General features: G+C 36.7%; 1 protein-coding gene across 31 annotated transcripts in view; it reads left to right on the top strand.

The window, feature by feature from the left end:
* The window catches only part of NRXN3 (neurexin 3), a 1,299,896-nt gene that overhangs the window by 427,353 nt on the left and 850,792 nt on the right, over nt 1–21,751 (top strand). For all 31 annotated transcript variants that reach the window (XR_009621379.2, XR_015728807.1, XR_015728806.1 and 28 more), the window contains one exon: nt 16,851–17,054. Coding sequence is in view for 28 of the 31 variants with exons in the window: in XM_060687369.2 (XP_060543352.2) it covers nt 16,851–17,054 (204 nt within the window). In the remaining 3 variants the exon portion in view is untranslated. The remainder of the gene's footprint in view (nt 1–16,850; nt 17,055–21,751) is intronic.

Below are 21,751 nucleotides of genomic sequence, written 5' to 3'. Positions count from 1 at the left end.
ATTTATCTATTAGCTTGGCAGAATTACATAACAACAAGGAGGTGCATGGTCCTAAACAGTTTTACCAACTGATCTTGGTTAAGATAATACACTCAAATGCCATTTCTGTCTTTCAAAAATATGCTGTGGAAAAATGATATCTGGGCTTCACAGTGAAACTAATGAACAGACAGTACACTAGAAAAAAAATAGATAATTCAGAAATAAAAGAAGTCTGGGGCAGAGGGGCAGAAAACAAAATGCATGCATATTGAGAGGTAGAGCAGGAATTCCAATTATATTAATAATTATGTAATTATTCAGATTGCTATGCTTTGGCTTAATCCATATTTCCTATCTGAGAACCCATCTCTTGCTAGTAGTCAATCAACCACATAACTTGGACCAGGATCCCAAAAATCAAATTGTCCTATGAACACATTTCTGAAGTCATATATTTATATTCAATTTTCTTTTCCTCCTTTCTAATTCACTTGAGGGTTCCAGTTGAGACAAGGTTTTTTTTAGCATATTTGTTTCCTTAGAAGTTTAAATCCATAGTGAGATATTTGTAGTTGTTGGAATACCATTTTCTAATCCCTACATGGATTAGAAGGAAGGGATAATTTTTGATGATCTACATAACTCTTTCAAATTCTTTCACATCCCCAATGCAAACCAATGAATCAGAGCTGCATACATTGTTCCTGTGATTTAAGATAATAAAGATGCCAGCTAGCATGACTTTTCTCTGTCATTTAGCATGGATGCAGTTTCATTTCTTGTTTGCCTCAGGAATGTATGACTTTTTAATCACTTACTTACTTACTTCTGCCATATTTACACTGTCATTTTCATCAGTATCAGATAATTCTCATATAGTCCACTATATAGGCGCTAATCAAACTGACATTTGCTTTGTTGTCTTTCAAAGAACTCCTTTATGGATTGTCTTGTCCTTTATGGATTGGTAGGCAATACATTGCCTTAAGCTTAATTTCATTACTTTATTTTCCAAATTCTCATTAGACTGTTTAATTTCTTCCACTTTTTCATCTATTGCCTCAATATGGCCTGCCAGACCTTGGACTGCCATGATAATATTTTCTCTAATTTCCTGATTACGTTTTTGAATAAACTCTTTAATTTGAGCTGTCTCCTCAGCAACATCTCAAATTTTATCCTCAAACACCGAAGTATTTTTTTTTTCTATAACAGAGGCTTGTGTTTTAAGGGCTTCCTGCAACATTTCAAGTGTTAATATTGGTGGTTCCATTGGAACAGAGAGAGATTGCAATTTGGATGTTTGAGCTGGTGAGCTCCCAGCACTTTTAGGAACAATAGTCTTTATTTGTTTTGAAGCCATTTTTAGTTTCCAATTTAAATTTATTCAGCAACCAGAACAACAAATCCACCAAATCCAGAAATTTCCAGTCTTTAAATGATATCAATCCTTTAAAAACAACAACAACAACAAAAAAAAAACACTGTTATAGTCTTTTTAACTTTTAATCTTCTTTCTTTCTAAGCAAAAACCTCTAATTTTAGACCGGGGCTGCCAGCGCTAAACAAAACTTTCCTTTTTAACTTTCACTTTCACACCCCATTAAAGCTCAATTGCCATCTTGGTTTCACTTTCTCCCCTTAGTAAATCAGAAGGAAGTAATACACATTTGGAGTTAAAGTTTAGTACTTGCAAATCTGATCTCTCCTGAGTTTGCTCAGCCTGCTTCCGAATGATGTTTTATTCCAAGCATTGTTTGCAGGGGTGGTCGCGGTGTCTTCTTCTGCTTAAAGCAGAAACGTCCCGGATCCAGAGCTCTGTCGGGCTTCCAGGGAGCTCTTACCCTTCAAGCCCCAGAATTATTCCTGGGGCTTCTTGGGGAGCTCTACCTGCACCCGTCTGCTCTCTTCCTCCCCTTTTCCCGGGGAGAAAGTTTTCAAGCCTCTAGACAGCTGATTTGCGCTGTTCTAGTGGCTTTACGAAATCGCAGGGCTGGCACTCACAAAAGGAGAGTCTTCAGCGCCTGCAGTGCCACCGGAAGTCCCGAACATACTTCTTTTTAACATTTATATTTTATTGTGTTTTACTAACATTTTTGGTGGGTGGGGGTGTGTCTGATGATTGTCATGTGTGTTGGGCTTGGTCTCTGGGTGTTATATGAATTTCGTTGTATGGGTATACTGTGTATATAGGTACAATGAACAATAAACTTTAAATAAAGTTTATTATTGTTTTATAATAATAAAACAATCCAGATGAAATGTTAATATATATTGTTAGTCCATGTATGATATGCCACCAGCTAAATCAATCAATCAAGCAAGCAATCATTATTGGATATATCACCTGCACATGTTTATAGTACAATGAAATTTTTCTGCCATTCTTTTTTAGTTTTTAATTTCAAAAACATGTAATTAAAGTTTAATCATAACCAAAGAAACCAAATTTTAGGATGGCTCAAGATTGGTTTCTTTTGACATATATGAGCTCCACTAGTCCCAAAGACAGATGAATGTGGTAAGATTCGGGGGTGGGGGTGGGGAAGCAGCATTCACTGATCTAAATCTTTCTGTGGCTTAGGGCCATGTGTGAAGCTTTGGATTGATCAGATCTACTCTTTTTAATCCACCCCTTACTCAACCAACAGCAGCTAGCTTTATCAGGTTAGGATTTAGACCAGGGGTGGTTCTAAATTTTTTTACTACTGGTTCTGTGGGCGTGGCTTATTTTGTGGGTGTGGCTTGGAGGTCATGTGACTAGGTGGGCATGGCCAGCTGGTCGGAGTCATTTCTGGAAGGTCTTCGCACTTACAACCAGTCCTCGCACTTACGAACTGACTCATTTGTTTGCTTTTAACACTGATCAGCTGTAGGATGGCCCTTTGAAGCCCTGCGGCAAGAGTTTAAACAATTTTTTTCCCTCTAGTCATCAGCTGGGACACAGGAGGTAGCAATAGATTGGGGGTGGGACCAAATAAAAGGTAAGAATAATGTGGGGGGGTGGGAGGGGGGGAGAACCGGTTCGGTGACATCATATCGTCACCACTACCGGCTCGGCCGAACCAGACCGAACCGGGAGGAACTCACCACTGATTTAGACAAAACTAGTTACAGTTGTAGCAAGATGCCAGGAGAGGACAATCTATATTGGAATTGCCTCTATTATCTTGAGGCTCTAACTTTGATTGCAAAAGGGAAAACTGGGTTGAGAGTTTCTGCAATGCTACCCAATGGTCAGAGAACTATAGTCTTAGGGCTGATCCATAGGTCTAGGTTGTCATATCTCGAGTACAGTTTGTTAAGGTCAGCCACATTCAATGCTATCTTATATCAGCCTGCAGCCTATTGAAAAGGCAACCTCTGCCTGCCCTATCTGCCCTATACACCAAAAATAGTGTTTTTTAATTTGTACTTAAAAGTAACACTATTATATAACAAGTAGTTATATAATAGTGTTAATTATGTAATTACACAATTGTCTATTATTCACCATAACAAGAATATCTCCTGTCTTCCAGTTACTGATCACTGCCGTTTATGGATATTTTGTTGTGGGCTGCCTGCTTTCTTCTAAAGGGACCTTCATCAATGAATCTGTTTGCTTGATTTTCTTTGTTTCACACTTTGCTAGTGGACCAATGAAACACATTTTTTAAGTTGCTATAGTCACTCAGTGCAACGGAGAAAGGCTAGGATTTTTTAACAGGTCTGCCAAATCAAGGAAATGGGAAGCTTTCTTTTTTTTTTCTTTCTTCTTTTAAACTAGAATGAAAAAAAATAAAGGAGTTCTTTATTGTCGCCTTCTAGCTTAAATAGAGGAAGAATAATAATGCTGTGGCTTTTTCCTCTTCTTTTAATGGTTCACTGATTGCACCAAATACGAAAATGTCAAAAGCAAAAGGGAGTCGGCAGAGGGGGACTCATGTAAAAGGCCTATTAATGGAAATATCAGCTCTTCAAAGTAGTGCAGGCCAGGAAACAACTCTTGACTGGAATTCTTTATTGTTATAGTCTATGGAAGCTAATTCTTGAAAACTGGACTGTATTTTCCCTCCTGCTTCTTAACACAGTTATGATGGAGCCAATTTGAGTTTATTTTTCATGCTTTCTTGTTTCCTGGGCTTAAAATATGTTTTTGGTTTTTTAACTGTTGCTGCATAGCAACTGTTGTCCAAGCAAGGTCATCTCTGTGGCTATCCGTCCCAAGTACATTTCTTTCAACCTCAATCCAAAGAAAGGAGAGCAAATTTTCCTGGCAGGAATGAGTGGGTAAGGGAAGAGAAGAATCCACTAGTCTTATGTTCTAGAAAGCAGTTTGAAACACCAGGCTATCATTATGGCCAATACAGAGGAATATGCTAAAATCTAGATAGAGATTTCTTAATCTCTTCTGTTTCATTACCATGGACAACCGAGAAAAAAAAAACACATTGATCATTGAAGAAATCAATGTAAAGTTCACACTCAAGGCAGAAATTATCTTACTTTGCACATGTTATGTGAAGACCCAGCCTTCTCTGAAGAAAGCTGTAGTGCTGGGAAAGGTAGAAGGAAAGAGAAGAAGACTAGCAGCAAGGTGGATAGACTCTCAGTGGTGATGGGTGCACCATTGGCAGAACAAGTTAGGGAGAGATTATCCTGGTGAAAATCTATGCATCATTGAGAGTCAACATCAGGTTGATAGCACATATTCAATCCAGTGGTGGGTTCCTCCCGGTTCGGTCCGGTTCGGCAGAGCCGGTAGCGGTGACGATATGACGTCACCGAACCGGTTCTCCCCCCCGCCCTCCCACCCACGTTATTCTTACCTTTTATTTGGTCCCACCTCCAATCTATTGCTGCCTCCTGAGTCCCAGCTGATGACTAGAGGGAAAAAAAAACTGTTTAAACTTTGCCACGGGCTTCAAAGGGCCGTCCTACAGCTGATCAGTGTTAAAAGCAAACAAATGAGTCGGGTCGTAAGTGCGAGGACTGGTCGTAAGTGCGAGGACCTTCCAGAAATGACTCTGACCAGCTAGCCACGCCCATCTAGTCACATGACCTCCAAGCCACACCCATAAAATAAGCCACGCCCACAGAACCAGTAGTAAAAAAAAATAGAACCCACCCCTGATTCAATCACTTAGTACCGGTATATAATCATGATATGTATGTAGACCTGTGAAAAATGTCAGTGTGATCTTTTTTTTTTTAAGATTGATTTCACTCACAATAATGAAATAATTGAAATTAAGTAAATATCCCACTGCCAACCATTCAGAGCAAAAAAAAAGACAATCCTACCACTATTAATGGATTAATTTGGAAACTATTGATGGCACAGTAGTCATTCAATTAATAAAATACCTCTATAGAATCAAAGAGCTGGGTAGCAGCACTTAGTTCAGCTTGCCTGATCAAACAATGCTGTTGGATTTGCATTGGATCCGGTTAATATTTGAATGGAAGCCTCAGGAAATACAAAGACTATAGGATACATTAGAAAGTTAAAAAGTAATCCTGTAAGTAAGCAGTGCAAAGTACCACTGTATAGTTACAAGAATATAGTTATCAGGAATCAAGCTTAATTTGGAACAGATTTTACCTTTAAAATTGTGATTTCTGTATTGTTGCCAGCATTGGTATCAGTCACCATTGAGCAATTGTATAGCTGTGCAGATGTTATGCAAGAGTAAAGTGATGCAGTTGGATATATAACAAAGGATTTAAGAACTATCTTCCCACCTCCTGGTGTTTTAAACACCATATTGTTTGAACTTAAATCTTAAGTTTAGAAGGTACATCTTGGATCCCCAAATTAAATGGCATACTGTAATTTCCCCCCTCCCGTTTGGATGCTGTCATTATCCACCTAATTGCTGCCTTCTCTGCTCTGTAACACTTCGCCAGTGCTGATTTTTTTTGTCAGACTTAAAAATATTCACTTGTTTACAAGTGGGATGGTTTGTCTTAAATTAAATGTAATAATTATTCTGCATGTTTCTTTCTCTTGAATTCTTTCTGGCAGATGGAAATTGCTTCTTTCACTGATGGGTCACAAGATTTGTTGCACTTTGTTATTCTATTTATTCAATCATGCAAAAAAACCACAAATAGTTGTTTAATGGCAGCTTGAGTTTGTCAAATACATTAAAGTTCTAAGATGTTTTTCCTCTTTCCTCACTACCTTTTCCTTCTTCTTCCTCCTTTATAGCATGTCAGAATAAGGTCTGTTTTGCTAGAAATTGTTTCTGATTTCAAATATGTAAGCCAAACTTCTACAACAACCTATTTGCATAGACACATTTTCATCTTTTATCCTAAACAGTCCTTTGTGGCAGTTTAGATCCAAGATCACTAGATAATTTCATCATCCAATGGCGCTATGAACCATATCTAGCCTATACTAAAGCAGACATTGAGATATATCAAATAGTATTCTAAAATTATTTTTGAATCAAAGTGATAATGTTTGGGATATAGCCTAAACATTTTATCCATTACTTTACTTGATCAATCATTGATTGGATTTATACTCTGTCTTTCTACTACTCAAGGCCGAAATCTTGATAATGAAGTATTCAGTAACAACCTTGCTTTTATGCTTCAAAACCTTGCAAAACCTTTGATCAGGTACAAACAAGCATGTTTGTACATGTGTTACTGAAGAAAAGGTATGCCTTTTGTGTGTCTTGAGTACAAACATACCCAATTTCGTCTAATCTAAATACATTGAGGAAACTTAAAAAATAGAGAAAGTGGTGGTGGTGATGATATGATAAATATAATTTTTTAAAACTATCTTTAGCCGTGGATTGACAATTGGATTACCTATATTTCCTAGAAAATAAGACCAGGTCTTATATTATTTTTCGTTCCAAAAGACACATTAGGGTTTATTTTCCAATTAGGTCTTATTTTGGGGAAAATACGGTACTAAATGTGTTCACCTGACTGACAATCTTAACTGGGGTTTATTTTGGGGGTAGGACTTATATTACGAGCATCCTGAAAAATCATGCTAAGGCTTATTTTCCGCTTTCCATGTCTTATTTTCGAGGCAACATGCTCTCATGCTCAGAGCATATTGAGTATGCCTATATGATCAATTTAATTTAATAAATAAATAAATAAATAAATATGCTCTATATTGAGCATATTGAGCATAATAACAGAACAAGAAAAGAAGGCAATAGACAATTGTGGTTTTCCAAATACAGAGAAGAGAGAAAAGTTGTGTATCAGTGGAATGGGGTCAACTAGAAGAGATTCAGAAAACACTATCATGAGACATAGGGAAAGGAAGTCCCAAAGGAGCTTTTCAAATGGCAAACAATCATTTGGGACAACCATGATCTGGATGATTAAGAATCTTCATAGACACATAGGAAAAGCAAGTTTGAATTAATATATGTACCTATTTTAGAGGATGGCAGAAAGTGAGAAAATTATTTTTGTGTGTTTTTTTCCGATTAGTATTTTTTAAAAAATACTGCTTGCTCTCCAGATTTCTTATGATAATGATAGGGTGGTCAGCTTAATCTCAAAAGTTACTAGTGTGTCTGGGTATGTTGTGAAAACTCTACAGGTTATACATGGATTGATGTCCGGCTTACCTATACTTAGAAATTCTTATGCTTAAACTCTTTAGTTATGTTTAGAAATTCCTTAGCACTTGGATGCCAAACTGGAATTTAAAATAGAAATCTAGAGAAATGCTTTTCTTGAAATCTGAATATAAAGAAAATTATAAACAAGGAAAAGAGAAAGCAGGATATTGACTAAATAGTGGAAAATTAATCAAGGAAACTCAAAGCGTTTTATGGGTCAGGATGTCATAGCAAAAACCCAGTATTTCACTATACACCTAGTTAAAAACTGTCTTCAGCTACTGCGTTAAGTTCAGTCAATTTCAGCATCACTGAAATGGAGTTTCCTGATTATACAAATGATGTTTCACAGGGCTAATGCTCTACCTAAATAAAGACCAAAAAAAAAAAAAAAAGTTCCAACAAAATATATTGTTCTGGGCACAGAATATGTATTCAGCACAACATGGAAAAATAGTGCAGGGAATGGCTCATTAAGAATACCATAATGAAAAGTGAATAACAAATCAACATAAGAGAACATGCATGTGCTCGGTTTTGTAATTGAATGGATGCAAAGCCATGGAGGACAGAAATTGTTTTATTTGCTACATCAAATGGCACAATACAAAGCTATTGAAAGACAAAAGAAAGTAAAACCTCCTATATATAAAACTAATTCTTGAAACAATAAATTTGAAACTGATTCTTGAAACAATAAATTTAATTCGTGCCCTCATGGAGTTCTTTCCATTAGATTTGCTGACTTTAAGCAACTTTTCCAGTGCTGACCTTCTCATCATGATTTTGTCTCAAAATAGTTCCATACAGTTCTACAAATGTTAAACTGACATTTGAAGTTGGATTTAAGAGCCTGAGTGCTCTCCTGTGTACTTGCTGAGATTCAGTAAGGCTATGGCCTCCTGCTCCTTGTGTGTCTAGGCTAGTAATAACTTTTACCAGCAATTGGTTGGATAAAAAAATCATGTTCCAAAGCACACACACACACACACACACTTGGGATATTATATTATATATATATTCAGAATAATCATCTTGTGTATGACAATGAAGACACTTTTCATGTCTCTGCTTATTAATTATGGAGATGTGGACAGTCATGCCTCAGGAAAAGGCAAAACAGCTTCCTTTAGCTTTTTATCTGTCAACTAATCAAATATGACAAGTCTGTGATTAAAATTGCTTCTTGTTCTTCTCTACCATAACACTGATTTTCTGAGGATGACAGAGGAGGATAGTGTCAGAAAGGAATCACATCTATTCTGTGTAGGTTCTGAGCAGGTCTGATCGAGCTGACTGAGGCTCTGTCTTGTTCTTTTACCTGAGAAGTTTTTGATCCTGTGATTCCTGAGGAAGTGGACAGTGTCCTTGGGACTGTTAGCCTATCCAGCTGTTAAATCTATGTCTCACTTGGCTTGTTAAAGCTCCCTGGGGTGACATGTGGTTAGATGTGATGCTGGAATTCATCCTTGATTTAGGTGGTGGTTCCCAATGCTTCTGGATATTTTTCATCCATTGTCCAATCTGCTTGAATTCTGTTTTCCACATCTTTGAAAAATCTCTCTTTTCCTCTGCTACTCCCCTTCTTTTTATTTCCAAGGGGCCTTCCTGGTGTTATATAGGATCCTTGAAATGAATACTTCATGGTGTGGTGGATTGTAGTCTGGATTTCCAGGTGGGAGGGGGCGCATTCAAGAGGGCAAACTTCACACAGTGAAGTTTAGATAGGTTATTCAGGAAAATGAGAGCTAAGAAGGCCCCTCCCTAGCAATTCACAGAGTATACCTATAGAGACACAATTGTCTTATGAACAATCGTCTAGAGCAGGGCTGTCAAACTCTTGGCTCGTGAGCCAGATGCGTCATGTGCTGCTTCACGCCCAATTTAGCAATGGGGAAAAAAGGTCCCAATACATCATGTGATGCCACTGTGATGACATGAGTTTGACACACCTGCTCTAGAGAAAGGCACTTCCAAGAGGCTAACACCAAAAAATTGCTTTGCAGGATCTGCCTTTTAATCTGTTCAAACAAAGGGGAGGAAAAGGAAAAATTCTTTGTTTTCTCCATTTTCACCAACCGTTAACAAATTGCTTATCTATTTTGTATATATAGCTAACACTATTTAGAAGGTACAACATATGAATGATATCATAACATAAAGGGAAAGGAATGTCAAAAACAATTACCCCATCATTTAGATAAAAGGAAAATAAGATTAAACTCTTCCCCTGCTGCAGTTGCAATTTTGTGCTGCAATTCTCTCCCCATTTAGTGGCTTGGCAGTATTTTTCAAAAATAAATAAATAAATAAATTTCACAGAGAGCAAGTCGGAAAAGGAACTTGTGCTTTATCTGCTCCATGTTTCATAGACTTTTTGCCCTCTCGTGTAGATAGAAGTGGCTTAACAAAAGTATAGTCTATATCTACCTTCCTTATTTTGCAGGATTGATATGAAAATAAAGTGAGGGGTGGCATTTTGGACTTTCTTTGAGAACTGGCAGGGCCTATATCTATATGTAAATCACTTATTTAAATGCAAACATTCCCTATTTTATTTGCTGTGTCTTGGAACTTAGGCACTTCTATACTGCCACCACTTTTTACTTTCCGTATCCTCCCAATCAATTTCAAGCCGATATACAGTTGTCTTGTTTACCTTAAAATTAAAGTAAGTAACATTCAAGGCAATCTATGCATCTCTCATTGACTAATAGGAAAGGGGAAAAAAATGGTATCAGAGTGCCGTGCCTACCTCCCATCCCTGGACTGCTTTTCTGGGAAGGAGAAGGGAAGGAGGGAAGGAAGACAGGAGCTACAAAATCTGCAAGTCACAAAAATTCCATCCATCTGCACAGTTGAAAAGAGTAAAAAAATGTTAATGTAAAACTACCTCTGCAGGATGGAGGGAGAGGGCAAGGGGCAAAGTGATCTAATTTTGAAGGAGAAAATGACCCATCCCAAATGCTATTGAGCCCAGCACTTCTATTGGAAAACCAGGTTCAGCATAATTAGCTGCAGTTGGGTCAATCAAGGAAACCAATCCAGGTCTATGGGTACTTCCAGATCCAGGTCTGGTTCTATCCCCCTGGGATCATCCTTGTTACAGTTTGACAGCCTAATATAGAATAGAATAGAATTTTTTTATTGGCCAAGTGTGATTGGACACACAAGGAATTTTTCTTGGTGCATATGCTCTCAGTGTACATAAAAGAAAAGATACATTCGTCAAGAATCATAAGGTACAACACTTAATGATTGTCAAAGGGTATAAATAAGCAATTAGGAAACAATATCAATATAAATCGTAAGGATACAAGCAACAAAGTTATAGTCATACAGTCATAAATGGAAGGAGATGGGTGGTGGGAACGATGAGAAGATTAATAGTAGTGCAGACTTAGTAAATAGTTTGACAGTGCTGACGGAATTATTTCTTTAGCAGAGTGATGGCATTCGGGAAAAAACCGTTCTTGTATCTAGTTCTTCTGGTGTGCAGTGCTCTATAGTGTCATTTTGAGGGTAGGAGTTGAAACAGTTTATGTCCAGGATGTGAGGGGTCTGTAAATATTTTCACAGCCCTCTTTTTGACTCATGCAGTATACAGGTCCTCAATGAAAGGCAAGTTGGTAGAAATTGTTTTTTCTGCAGTTCTAATTATTTATTTTATTTTTATTTATTTTTTATTTTATTGGATTTATATACTGCCTTACTCCTGAAGGACTCAGGGCGGTGAACAGCCAAAAAGATAAAACACACAAACTACAAAATTTAAAAGACAATATAAAAACCCATTAGATAATTTGGCCCAAAACAAATTAAAACACCCCTAATATTTTAAAAGAAATTTAAAATTTACAATTTAAAAGGGAAGTTAGGCCAGGCCAGCCTGCTGAAATAAAAAGGTCTTGAGGGGACGGCGGAAGGTGCGTAAATCCGGGATCATCCGTATCTCCGGGGGGAACTCATTCCAGATGGCAGATGCCCCCACAGAGAAGGGTCTCCCCTTGGGGGCCGCCAGTTGACACTGTTTGGCCGATGGCACCCTGAGGAGCCCCTCTCTATGTGAGTGTACTGGCCAGTGAGAGGCTACTGGTGGCAGAAGGCGGTCCCGTAAGTACCCAGGTCCTAAGCCATAATTATCCTTTGAAGTCTGTGTCTGTCTTGTTGGGATGCAGAATCAAACCAGACAGTTATAGATGTGCAGATGACACACTCAATACTTCCTCTGTAGAACTGTATCAGCAGCTCCTTGGGCAGTTGGAGCTTTCTGGGTTGGCGCAGAAAGAACATTGTTTGTTGTGCTTTTTTGATGACGTTTTTGATGTTAGCTGTACATTTTAGATTTTGCAATATGGTAGAACCTAGAAATGTGAAGGTCTCTACTGTTGATACTGTGTTGTCTAGTATTGTGAGAGGTGGAAATATGGAAAGGTTTCTCCTAAAGTCTACCACCCTTTCTACAGATATATAACTGAATTTCCAGCTCACTTATAGTATGCTTGAAGTTGCTACAAACTTTATGTGAAGTTTGTGTAAAAGTAATTTCTTTTTTTTTTTAATAAATTTTTATTAATAATAAAAAGAAAAAACAAAACCAACATAAATACATAAAATGACATACAAAACTAACAAACATCGATTCAGTCCAATGACTGACTCTTAGAAGTTACTATAACGGTGGGGTATTTTCCATTTTTCTATTTGTATCAATGTCTATAATCATCTGTTTACATGGTTATATATATATATATATATAATTGATTCCTTATTTACTACTATACATTTTTATTGATTAGTCATAAATTATCTTTGTGTTCCTATTTTTGCCTCCAGCCAGCCGTACCATCTTTGCCATACTAAATAGTAATCAGTATCATCTTTCTCTTGTATTTCTTTTGTAAGCTTATCCAATTCTGCGCATTCTGTAATTTTAGCTATTATTTTGTCTTCTGTAGGTAACTGTTCAGATTTCCAATGTTGGGCAAAGAGTATACGTGTTGCTGTGAGGATATGAATGATTAGATATTTTATTTCTTTGGTATAATTTGCTGTGATGATTCCCAATAAAAAGGTTTCCGGTCTCATTTCAAGTTTTTGTTTCGTAATTTCTTCAATCATTGTTTTGATTTGTTGCCAGTATTGTTTTGCCCTTCGGCAATGCCACCAGAGATGGTAATATGTCCCTTTCTGTGATTTACATTTCCAGCACATCGGAGATGTATTTGGGAACATCTTGGCTAGACGCGCCGGTGGGAGGTGCCATCGGTAGAACATTTTGTAAAGGTTTTCTTTGTAGGGTATGGACAATGTCATCTTATAATTTATCTTCCACAAATTCTCCCACTTATCCAATTCAATAGTATATCCTATGTTTTTGGTCCATGTTATCATGCTTTCTTTGACAACCTCCTCTTCCAATTTGTATTGTAATAGGTACTTATAAATTTTGGTAATCATTTTCTCATCTGCACTTTGTAATATTTTATCCAATTCATTTGGTTCATTTTGGAATCCGAATTGTGCCCGATCAGTTTTGTATCTTGATTCTATTTGCATGTATGGCCACCAATCAATGTCTATACCCTGATTTTGTAATTCTTGTCTTGTTTGTAATTCTCCTTCACTGTTCAGTAGTTCTTTATAAGTCCTCATTTTCGCTATGTCCATGGCATTGGGGTATATTTGTGCTTCCATTGTCGATAGCCATCGTGGGATCTTGGTGTAATGTTTCCTAACCTCTTGCCATGATTTGTACAAAGCTTCTCTAATGATATGTTGCTGAAAATACCCATGGTGCTTATCCTTTCCCTCCCAGAGAAAGGCATGCCATCCGCGTTGTAGATCAAAGCCTTCTAGTGATAACATTCTTTTATTCTTAAGATCTATCCAGTCCCTTATCCAGTTTAGCGACGCTGCTTTATAATATAGCTCCCAGTCCGGTAGGCCTAGGCCTCCTTTTTCCCGGGTATCTTGCATACATTTTATTTTAATTCTGGCCCTTTTCCCATTCCAAATAAATTTTGTTGTTATTTTAGTAAGGTCCTTAAAGAAATTCTTTCCTGGCCAGATTGGGGCTACTTGAAAAAGGTAGAGTAATCTAGGGAGTATATTCATTTTTATGGATGCAATTTTCCCTAGGAATGACAGTTGTAATTTATTCCACGTTTCCAGGTCTTTTCTAATTTGTTTCATTAATTTATTGTAATTATCTTCTCTGATTGTTATTGCTTTGGCAGTAAGCCAGATTCCTAAATACTTTATTCTCTTTACAATTTGTATTCCTAATTTGTCTTCTAGTTGTATCTCTTGTACCTTTGTCAAGTTCTTTGTTAACACTTTAGTTTTTTGTTTGTTAATTTTAAGCCCTGCGACTCTTCCATATTCCTCTATCCTCGCTAAAAGTTTGGCTCCTGTTGTTTCCGGTTGCTCCATTATAAACACCACGTCATCAGCAAAGGCTTGCAATTTGTACTCCTCTTTCCATGCTCTCAAACCTTTTATTTCGGGGTCTTTCCTGACTTCATTTAATAATATTTCCAAAGAGATTATAAACAATAGTGGGGATAAGGGGCAGCCTTGTCTCACTCCTTTTTGTATATCTAAGTTTCCAGTCATATCTCCATTGATCATAATTTTGGCCGTTTGGAGGGAATATACTCTTCTAATCATTTGTAAAAATTTAGCACCAAAGTCCATAATTTCTAATTGCAATATGAGGAAGTTCCAGTTTAAATTATCAAAGGCCTTTTGTGCGTCTAAGAAGAGTAAGGCTGCTTGTTTATCGTTTCTTTTCTCGTAATATTCCAGGACATTAATAATTGTTCTTATGTTATTTTTGATCTGTCTTCTTGGAACAAAACCGTTCTGATCCGTATGTATGTATTTATGAATAATTGTTTTCAGTCTTTGCGTTATGACCAACATGAAGAGTTTATAATCTACATTAAGCAGTGAAATCGGCCTATAATTTTTAATTTGTGTGGGGTCTGTGTCTTCTTTAGGGATAAGTGTAATGATGGTTTCAGTCCAGGATTTGGGTGTAAAAGTAATTTCATCATTTAAGGGAACTGATACCTTATTACACTGCCTGATTTTTTTGGGTATGCTCTATTCTAGCAGGTATTTACAAGGAAAAAGTTGCAGTGATGAATTTTGAACTTCTAATTCCTCCTCTAGGAAATGCTTGGGTTTTTCTTTTCCAGACAGACAGAAAAATAAATGCAATCTGAAGCAAGTAATTTATTTTCTCTTTCATATAAAATAGATTGCAGTGTGTTGTTGTGTGCCTTTGTGTTTGTGGATATTGTTGCTGATAATGCAGGACCTGCTGCAGCTTGGTCCTTGTTCTCATTATGGTTAAGATAAGTGTGGTGAAGATAACTGTGGGTCATACTCAGACTGTTTTGATATTTTAGAGAGGAAAAGGTGAAAGGAACCTATACTGGACTTATTATTTCAGGTTGCTTATTTTCTATTATATAAATTTATACCAGCCTTCATATATTTCATAATAATTGGGAACTTTAGGAAATGATTTGCAATTTCAGCACATTTGAGGGGTGGGGGACACCAATTGGGTAAGCTTATATCTCTGGATCTTCAGATATGCTTGCTACTGAAATTAGTCCTAAGTTTCTAATGCTATTTGTATTGTTTTTCTCTTTAAGAAAAGCAAATATTCCAGATTTTTATATCTCCAAAGTTCTTGCTAATTTACAAAATACTTCTATCATGCAATATATCCTATTGTACCTAAAGAAGAGAAGTATTTGATTCCTCTTTAATGTATATTCTGTATACATTATACTGTATACATGTATACTCTGACAAAACATCCCCTTTGCTTACTCTGACACTTACCAGCAATGTATGCATATGCACACACTAGCACAGGGACTATTTCATGCAGGTCACATTTGAACTAAAGGTGTCAGAAAGTGCCATTTCATGCTTAACTGCACAGTCTAATAGAATCCAAAGCAAAACCAAGGAGGCCTGTGTGTTTCTATTCAGTACATGCAGCAAATAAGTTTATGTCTAATATGAGAACATTGGGTTCCACCAGCATCTGGAAGTAGCATTACTTAACATACTGTGCTTTGCTTACCACAACAGGAACTCTGAGAAGATAACATAGCTTTTCCAGCAACCTGGAATAACACTCACATGTCAAGAAATCTGATCCTGCACCTTCCCCACCCACTGCTTACTTGATTGCTATCAAGTTGATGTCAACATTAAACAATTACATGACATAACATCTGCAGGATGATCCATTCCCAGGCTGGATTTTTTAGGTCTCCTATCAATCCATCTGTTACTGTTCTGTTCTGTTCTGATAGATCTTCACATAATGCTTCCAAATATGATAAGTTGAACATGATATATTAGAATCGAATATCTTCAAAATGCTGATAACTTCCGCCTTCTTTGACTCTTGCCATCTAATTACAAGGAAACAATTTGTTCCCTTGAATGTTGTCTTGATCAATGCTTCTGAGGATCAGTAAGAAACTAAACTTGAATTGAATTACAGTTTGTTGTTGAATTGTAAATTGTTGTATTATAGAAATGGTTATACTCTCTCTGACAGAGTCGATTAGTAGTCTGGACTCTCCATCTTCGTCTATTGCTGGATGTACAAGTGTAGAGTTAGGCAAAGAGTATATTTGCATATTTAAGATTACCGTTAATACACTAAGTATCACTATTTTGAATTAGGTACATATTTGGAACATACTTTACATTAAACTATGCTTGGAAAACGTCTAAAGTTGTAGTTGGTATATGCCATTTAGTCAGTCAATTAATATAAAGTTAGCAATTGCTAAATAGATAAATATTATGAAACCATGATATCAGAAAAAATTCTCTACTCAAATTAATGTATCATGTTACTAAGATCTTAAGGTGAGGCCCTTTTCAAGGAATTCTGCCAATGAGACAATGTATTTTGCTTCAAGTGGAGTTACTTTATGATGATTGATTGCCATTATTATAGTCACTGGTTTTATCTCTAATACAATTTTCTACTGTTATTTTTCTACTATTTTAAGGTAGTTCCACTCTTAGTATTTTCAACTGAATATACAATACTCAGGGAATTTTTGTTATTTGAATAATACAGTGAAATAATATTTATGAAAATCTGAGCCACTTTTATGTAATCATTAAATAATGTATCTAAAATGTTAAATAATTAGTATCAAATCCAAGATTTGAAATGCCTAAAACTATTGTAATTTGTTTTATTTATCTTTTTCTTTTCTTCAGAGGCCTCCGTCCTGAGTTACGATGGCAGCATGTATATGAAAATTGTTATGCCTATGGTCATGCATACAGAGGCTGAGGATGTGTCCTTCCGCTTCATGTCCCAGCGTGCCTATGGTCTGCTGATGGCCACAACATCACGTGATTCAGCCGATACACTACGGCTTGAATTAGATGGAAGCCGGGTCAAACTCATGGTCAATCTAGGTATTGTGCAAAGTCGTCCCCCCCTCTCCCCCCATCATCACTTGGCTTTTAATTTCAGCTTGTTTTGTTTTCTTGTCTGTCTCCCTTCCATCCTCCCCCACCCTTGATCTGGTTGAGTTGAATTATAATTCTGCTAAAGTATTTTTTTTTTGTAATAATATTAATCACGGAGAATTTCTCCAGCCATCACTGCATGCAGATTTTATGTTGCTTCCTGGTTATGGATAATGTGTTTTGTTTTTAAGTCTTTTTTAAAGCTTCCTTTCTTGTTCTTAAACTGGTTAGTTTTGTGTAAGACATGCTGTTTGGTCCATCTTTTGATCAACCACATCCTCATTAATCCAGCCTCTCTGCTACTATTCAAAACAGTCAAAAATAAGTTATGAAGACAATGACAGAGCCATAGGGGAAATATTCTGATTGTACAGTTATCCTTTAACAAGCTAGGGTTTTATATACCATGCTTCCCTAAAAATAAGACCCTGTCTTATATTTTTTTGAACCCTGAAACAAGTGCTTAGCCTTATTGCCATGCATTCAAAAACTCGATTGGGTTTATTATCAGGGGATGTCTTATTTTGGGGGAAACAGGGTATCAAACATTCCAATGTCATCTATGCTGCTTCCTGTGATTAAGAATAAGATTAATCTTTAATTTAAGGCTTAAAAAGTGCCCATTTCAAAAAAGCACAAGAATAACTTATAAATAAATATCCAGAAACCTCCTCTTGCCCACTCCTGTCTCCAAAAAGTCCAATAGAAATGTATTTCTGTTATACCTCTTGGATGGAGTTTTATCTTTTCATTCAATGTTCTTAACTGAAGGGAAAGGGAAGAATTTGGGATAGAGATTTCTTCTTTTTCTTCTGGTACAATATTGTTTCCATTGGTTATTTTTTTCTGTCAAGATTTTAATTTGAGGAATTTCATAGAATTAGTTCCCTGAAAAATAAATGATTTTGTTTGCTGCTCAAAAATGGCTCACTAGGAAGAGATAAAGAGCCATGATATAGTTAATATCTGTCTTCCAAAAGGTTAAAATGTTCACCTCTTGTAGTTCTTTGCTTTAAAAAAAACCAGCTGGTATCACTGCTTGACATTCTGCAGTTTTTATTTGAAAAACTGTGTTATAGCCTCAGAATTTTTGTCAGCTTTTCTGATGTTGGTTTTATGACTTAACACCTCTGATTTTCCAAAACATCTAACTACAAAATATCAAGATGGAATGCTTTTGGGCCCCTGATCTTCCAAGTATGTATCATACATTGCTTGGAAAAACATTTATATTATTCCACTCATTTATACGTTAGAATGGAAGGGTAGAATTAGAATATGAACAGGAAAATCTTATTTAAGAACTTTCCTACAACCAGATACATAAGGGATTTTTTGGTCTAGTGATTAAGGCACCAGGCTAGAAAGCAGGAGACCATGAATTCATGTCTTAATCATGAAAGTCACGTGGATGACTTCAGGCCAGTTATTCTCTCTCAGCCCAACCCACTCATAAGGTGGTTGTTGTGGGGGAAATAGGAGGAGTAAGATATGTGGATATATTCACTGCCTTGAGTTATTTGTAAAAATAATAAAGGCAGCAAATAGATAGATAGATAGATAGATAGATAGATAGATAGATAGATAGATAGATAGATAGTAGTGCCCATATGAAAACAATTTAAGCATTTCTCTAACAGAGAAATAACAATAGCAACAACTTCTGGACTGTTTCTATCAGTTCTGAAATGATTATTTGTATCTAACAGTCGTAACCACCATAAGATAAAGAATGCTCCCTTAACAGAAACATTTTTCTTCCCTCGAAGACATGTATCATGCGCATATCATCTGGCACTATCTAAGCTGTTTCATAAGCAACTACGTTTTCAAAATGCTGTTAATAAGTCTAAGATGGCATTTTTTAAAGATTTATGACTAGGCTTTTGAATCACTTTTTCATGTTAGAAAGACCCCAGAATGAAGTTCTATCTGCCCTTTAGTAAGCAAAAGAAATTCTAGTAAGCCCAAATTTCACATCAGCTATGCTTTGCTTGGAGTCACTGCAGTATCTCTCCAACTTTATTGCAGTCATGCATATTCTGAAGGTGACTTTCAGAATAGAAGCTTAGTTATGATGCAAGAAAGGTGTGTGAAACCTTTTCAGATGTCACCTTAACCCTCCCCCCAAAAAGTGTTAGAGACAGAAGTCAATATGACATATTGTTTTAGAAATTCATTTCAAGTCCAAGAAGTCCAGAGAAGATTTCTTCAAACCTTAGTGAGAGTGACAATGTGAGTTCTGAAATGTTATTGCATTAAGCGAGCCAACATCTAAGTCTTGCTTAGCAGTAAAAATTCCACATTTGATAACATCTGGTGAAGAATGGCAATTTATAAATATATTGTTGATTTAGAGTAGCTTACAAGGGAATCTGAACCATTTTTTCTTGCCAGAAATGCAATGGCAAAGTCTGTTTTGAATGGTAGCAAACATTATTTTGCTTGCCCTCCCCTCAGCTTTTCTTCTTAATTTCATTTCATGTTTCTAATCCTTTTTCTGTGATCTTTTTCACACTGTGTAACAACGTTGTAAAAACTTATTTATGTCCCATCAGTCATGGTATATCAAAAGATGGTATTCAACCCTTCAAAGGCCTGAAGCCTGCGGCCCGCACAGCAAACAGCCCTTCGAACAGAGTGTACAGAAAAACCTGCAAGGGCTGCCATATCCCTCTCTCCATTACAGCCCTATTAAGCAAAAAAAAAAAAAAAAAAGAATCAGGAAGGAGAATGTGGTTAATTTTATTGAGGAAGGAGGGAGGGAAGACACTCTCATATGTTAAGACTGCTTCTTTAAGAAAATTTTAAATGTTTCTTGAGGGATAGTTGGACGATCATATTCTCTGGCAACACATTAAGCTCTGGAAAAATTATAAGTCTATATGTCATATTTCTAACACTACTGTTGAGAAGATAGAGAAGAAAGAGAGAGACAGGGAGGGAGGGAGGGAGGGAGGGAGGGGGGAGGGAAAGGGGGAGAGAGAGAGAAAGAGAGAGAGAGAGAGACAGAGAGACAGAAATACACAGAGAAAGAAAATTCAATGAGCCACAGTCTCATTCATGATTAGCACAAGCTTAGAGTTAGAACATGGCTAATCACACTATAAAGCAGTGCTTGTCCTTCTCAGTCTTCTTCTTTATCTGATTGGAACTGCACTATGTCAGAGTCTTATCTTTAAAGGTCACTCAACATCTGCATCCCTTATTGGTTGTTTTGTATAGGCAGAGAGGGCCAGAAATGTATCCAGCTATTGACTGATTATATATTTGTTTACTTATTCAATTTACATGACCGAATGGGAATTCTAAGTGGCCAACAAGTTAAAATACAAAACAAGAGAAAATAAGATACACAGCAGGCAGCCAAGATTAACAAAAACAATCAAACAGCAATAACTATCTCATAGGTTCTAACCAATAATCCAGCTCTCATGCTCAGAAACTTAAGCATGTCTTCAGGGCCTTGTGAAAGGCTGATATACAGTACTCTCGTCTAATTCTCTTGAGGAACGATGTTCCAAAGGTCAGGTACCAAAATAGAAAATCCTATGAAGGTTTCCTATGAAGGTATTTCTTGATTCATGTAGTCCATAGATGCGTCTCCTCCTGCATCTAAGAGAAGAGATAGAAATGATAGGAGAGTGGTGGCTCCATAGATAACCTGGTCCCATTCCATGAAGGGATTGATAAGTGACCATAAGCACCTTCAATTGCATCGAGAAGAATACTGATAATCAAGGGAGCTCATGAAGCAAAGAAGTAACATGAAGACACAGAGAATCACCTATAATTGCTCATACTGCAATTTTTAATCGGCTGCTGCTTCCAGATGTTCTTTAAAGGCAGTCCCATGTAAACTGTATTATAGTAGTTCATTTGGGATGTGACTAAGGCATGTGAAACTGTTAGCAGAGCCTTTTAGTCCAACAAAGTGTGCCACACAAAGTTGTGTAAAAGTTCTTTTGGCCAAGGCTGCCACCTATTCCTCACACAAGAGCTGTGTGTAACCCAGTAGTTCTATTTGGGTAGTGCAATCCCATCTAGAGATAGGAAGTCCCCAGAAATCCTAAATCCCAGAACCATTTGGTTTTGTTATAATTGAACTGAAGCCCATTCTTTCCAACACATCACAGGCTATAAACAGAACTCCATGGTGTCACTTGATCAGCCCAGGGTAGAGATATAAAGCATCAACATATTCCCTTATAACAGATGACCTCACCTAGCAGCTTCATGTATGGTAAACAGGAGTGTGGAGAGTGAGCCATAGGTACTACGGGAAAAACAAACATTAAAAATGTCAGTAAAAATTAATGATCAGCAAATCCCAAGGACTGGGTTTATAAATGTAAGTGTTCAGAAGTAGGAGGAAGCTTTAATTATCTCAGAACAGTTGTGACAGTCTAAGCTTCTAAAATGTAAATACATTTCTCAAATGAAATTTTAGACCCTTAAAAGAGAATATAATCCAATCTACATTCTATTTTACATCTCTCAAGTATAATCAGTCTTTCAGATATGATCTCTAGTGTTTTGTCATTCCCTCTCTCTCTCTCTCCTTCTCTAAATCTTCTTGGCACTCAGTATTGGGGAATTTTCTTTCCTTATTGCACTTACCAGCACACATCTAAAAAGGGATA

This window comes from Pantherophis guttatus, chromosome 1 (genome assembly GCF_059756535.1).
Source record: "Pantherophis guttatus breed Tessera chromosome 1, ASM5975653v1, whole genome shotgun sequence".
Taxonomy (NCBI): domain Eukaryota; kingdom Metazoa; phylum Chordata; class Lepidosauria; order Squamata; family Colubridae; genus Pantherophis; species Pantherophis guttatus.
The sequence above is the reverse complement of the archived record's forward strand: the minus strand, read 5'-3'. Positions and strand labels throughout refer to the sequence as shown.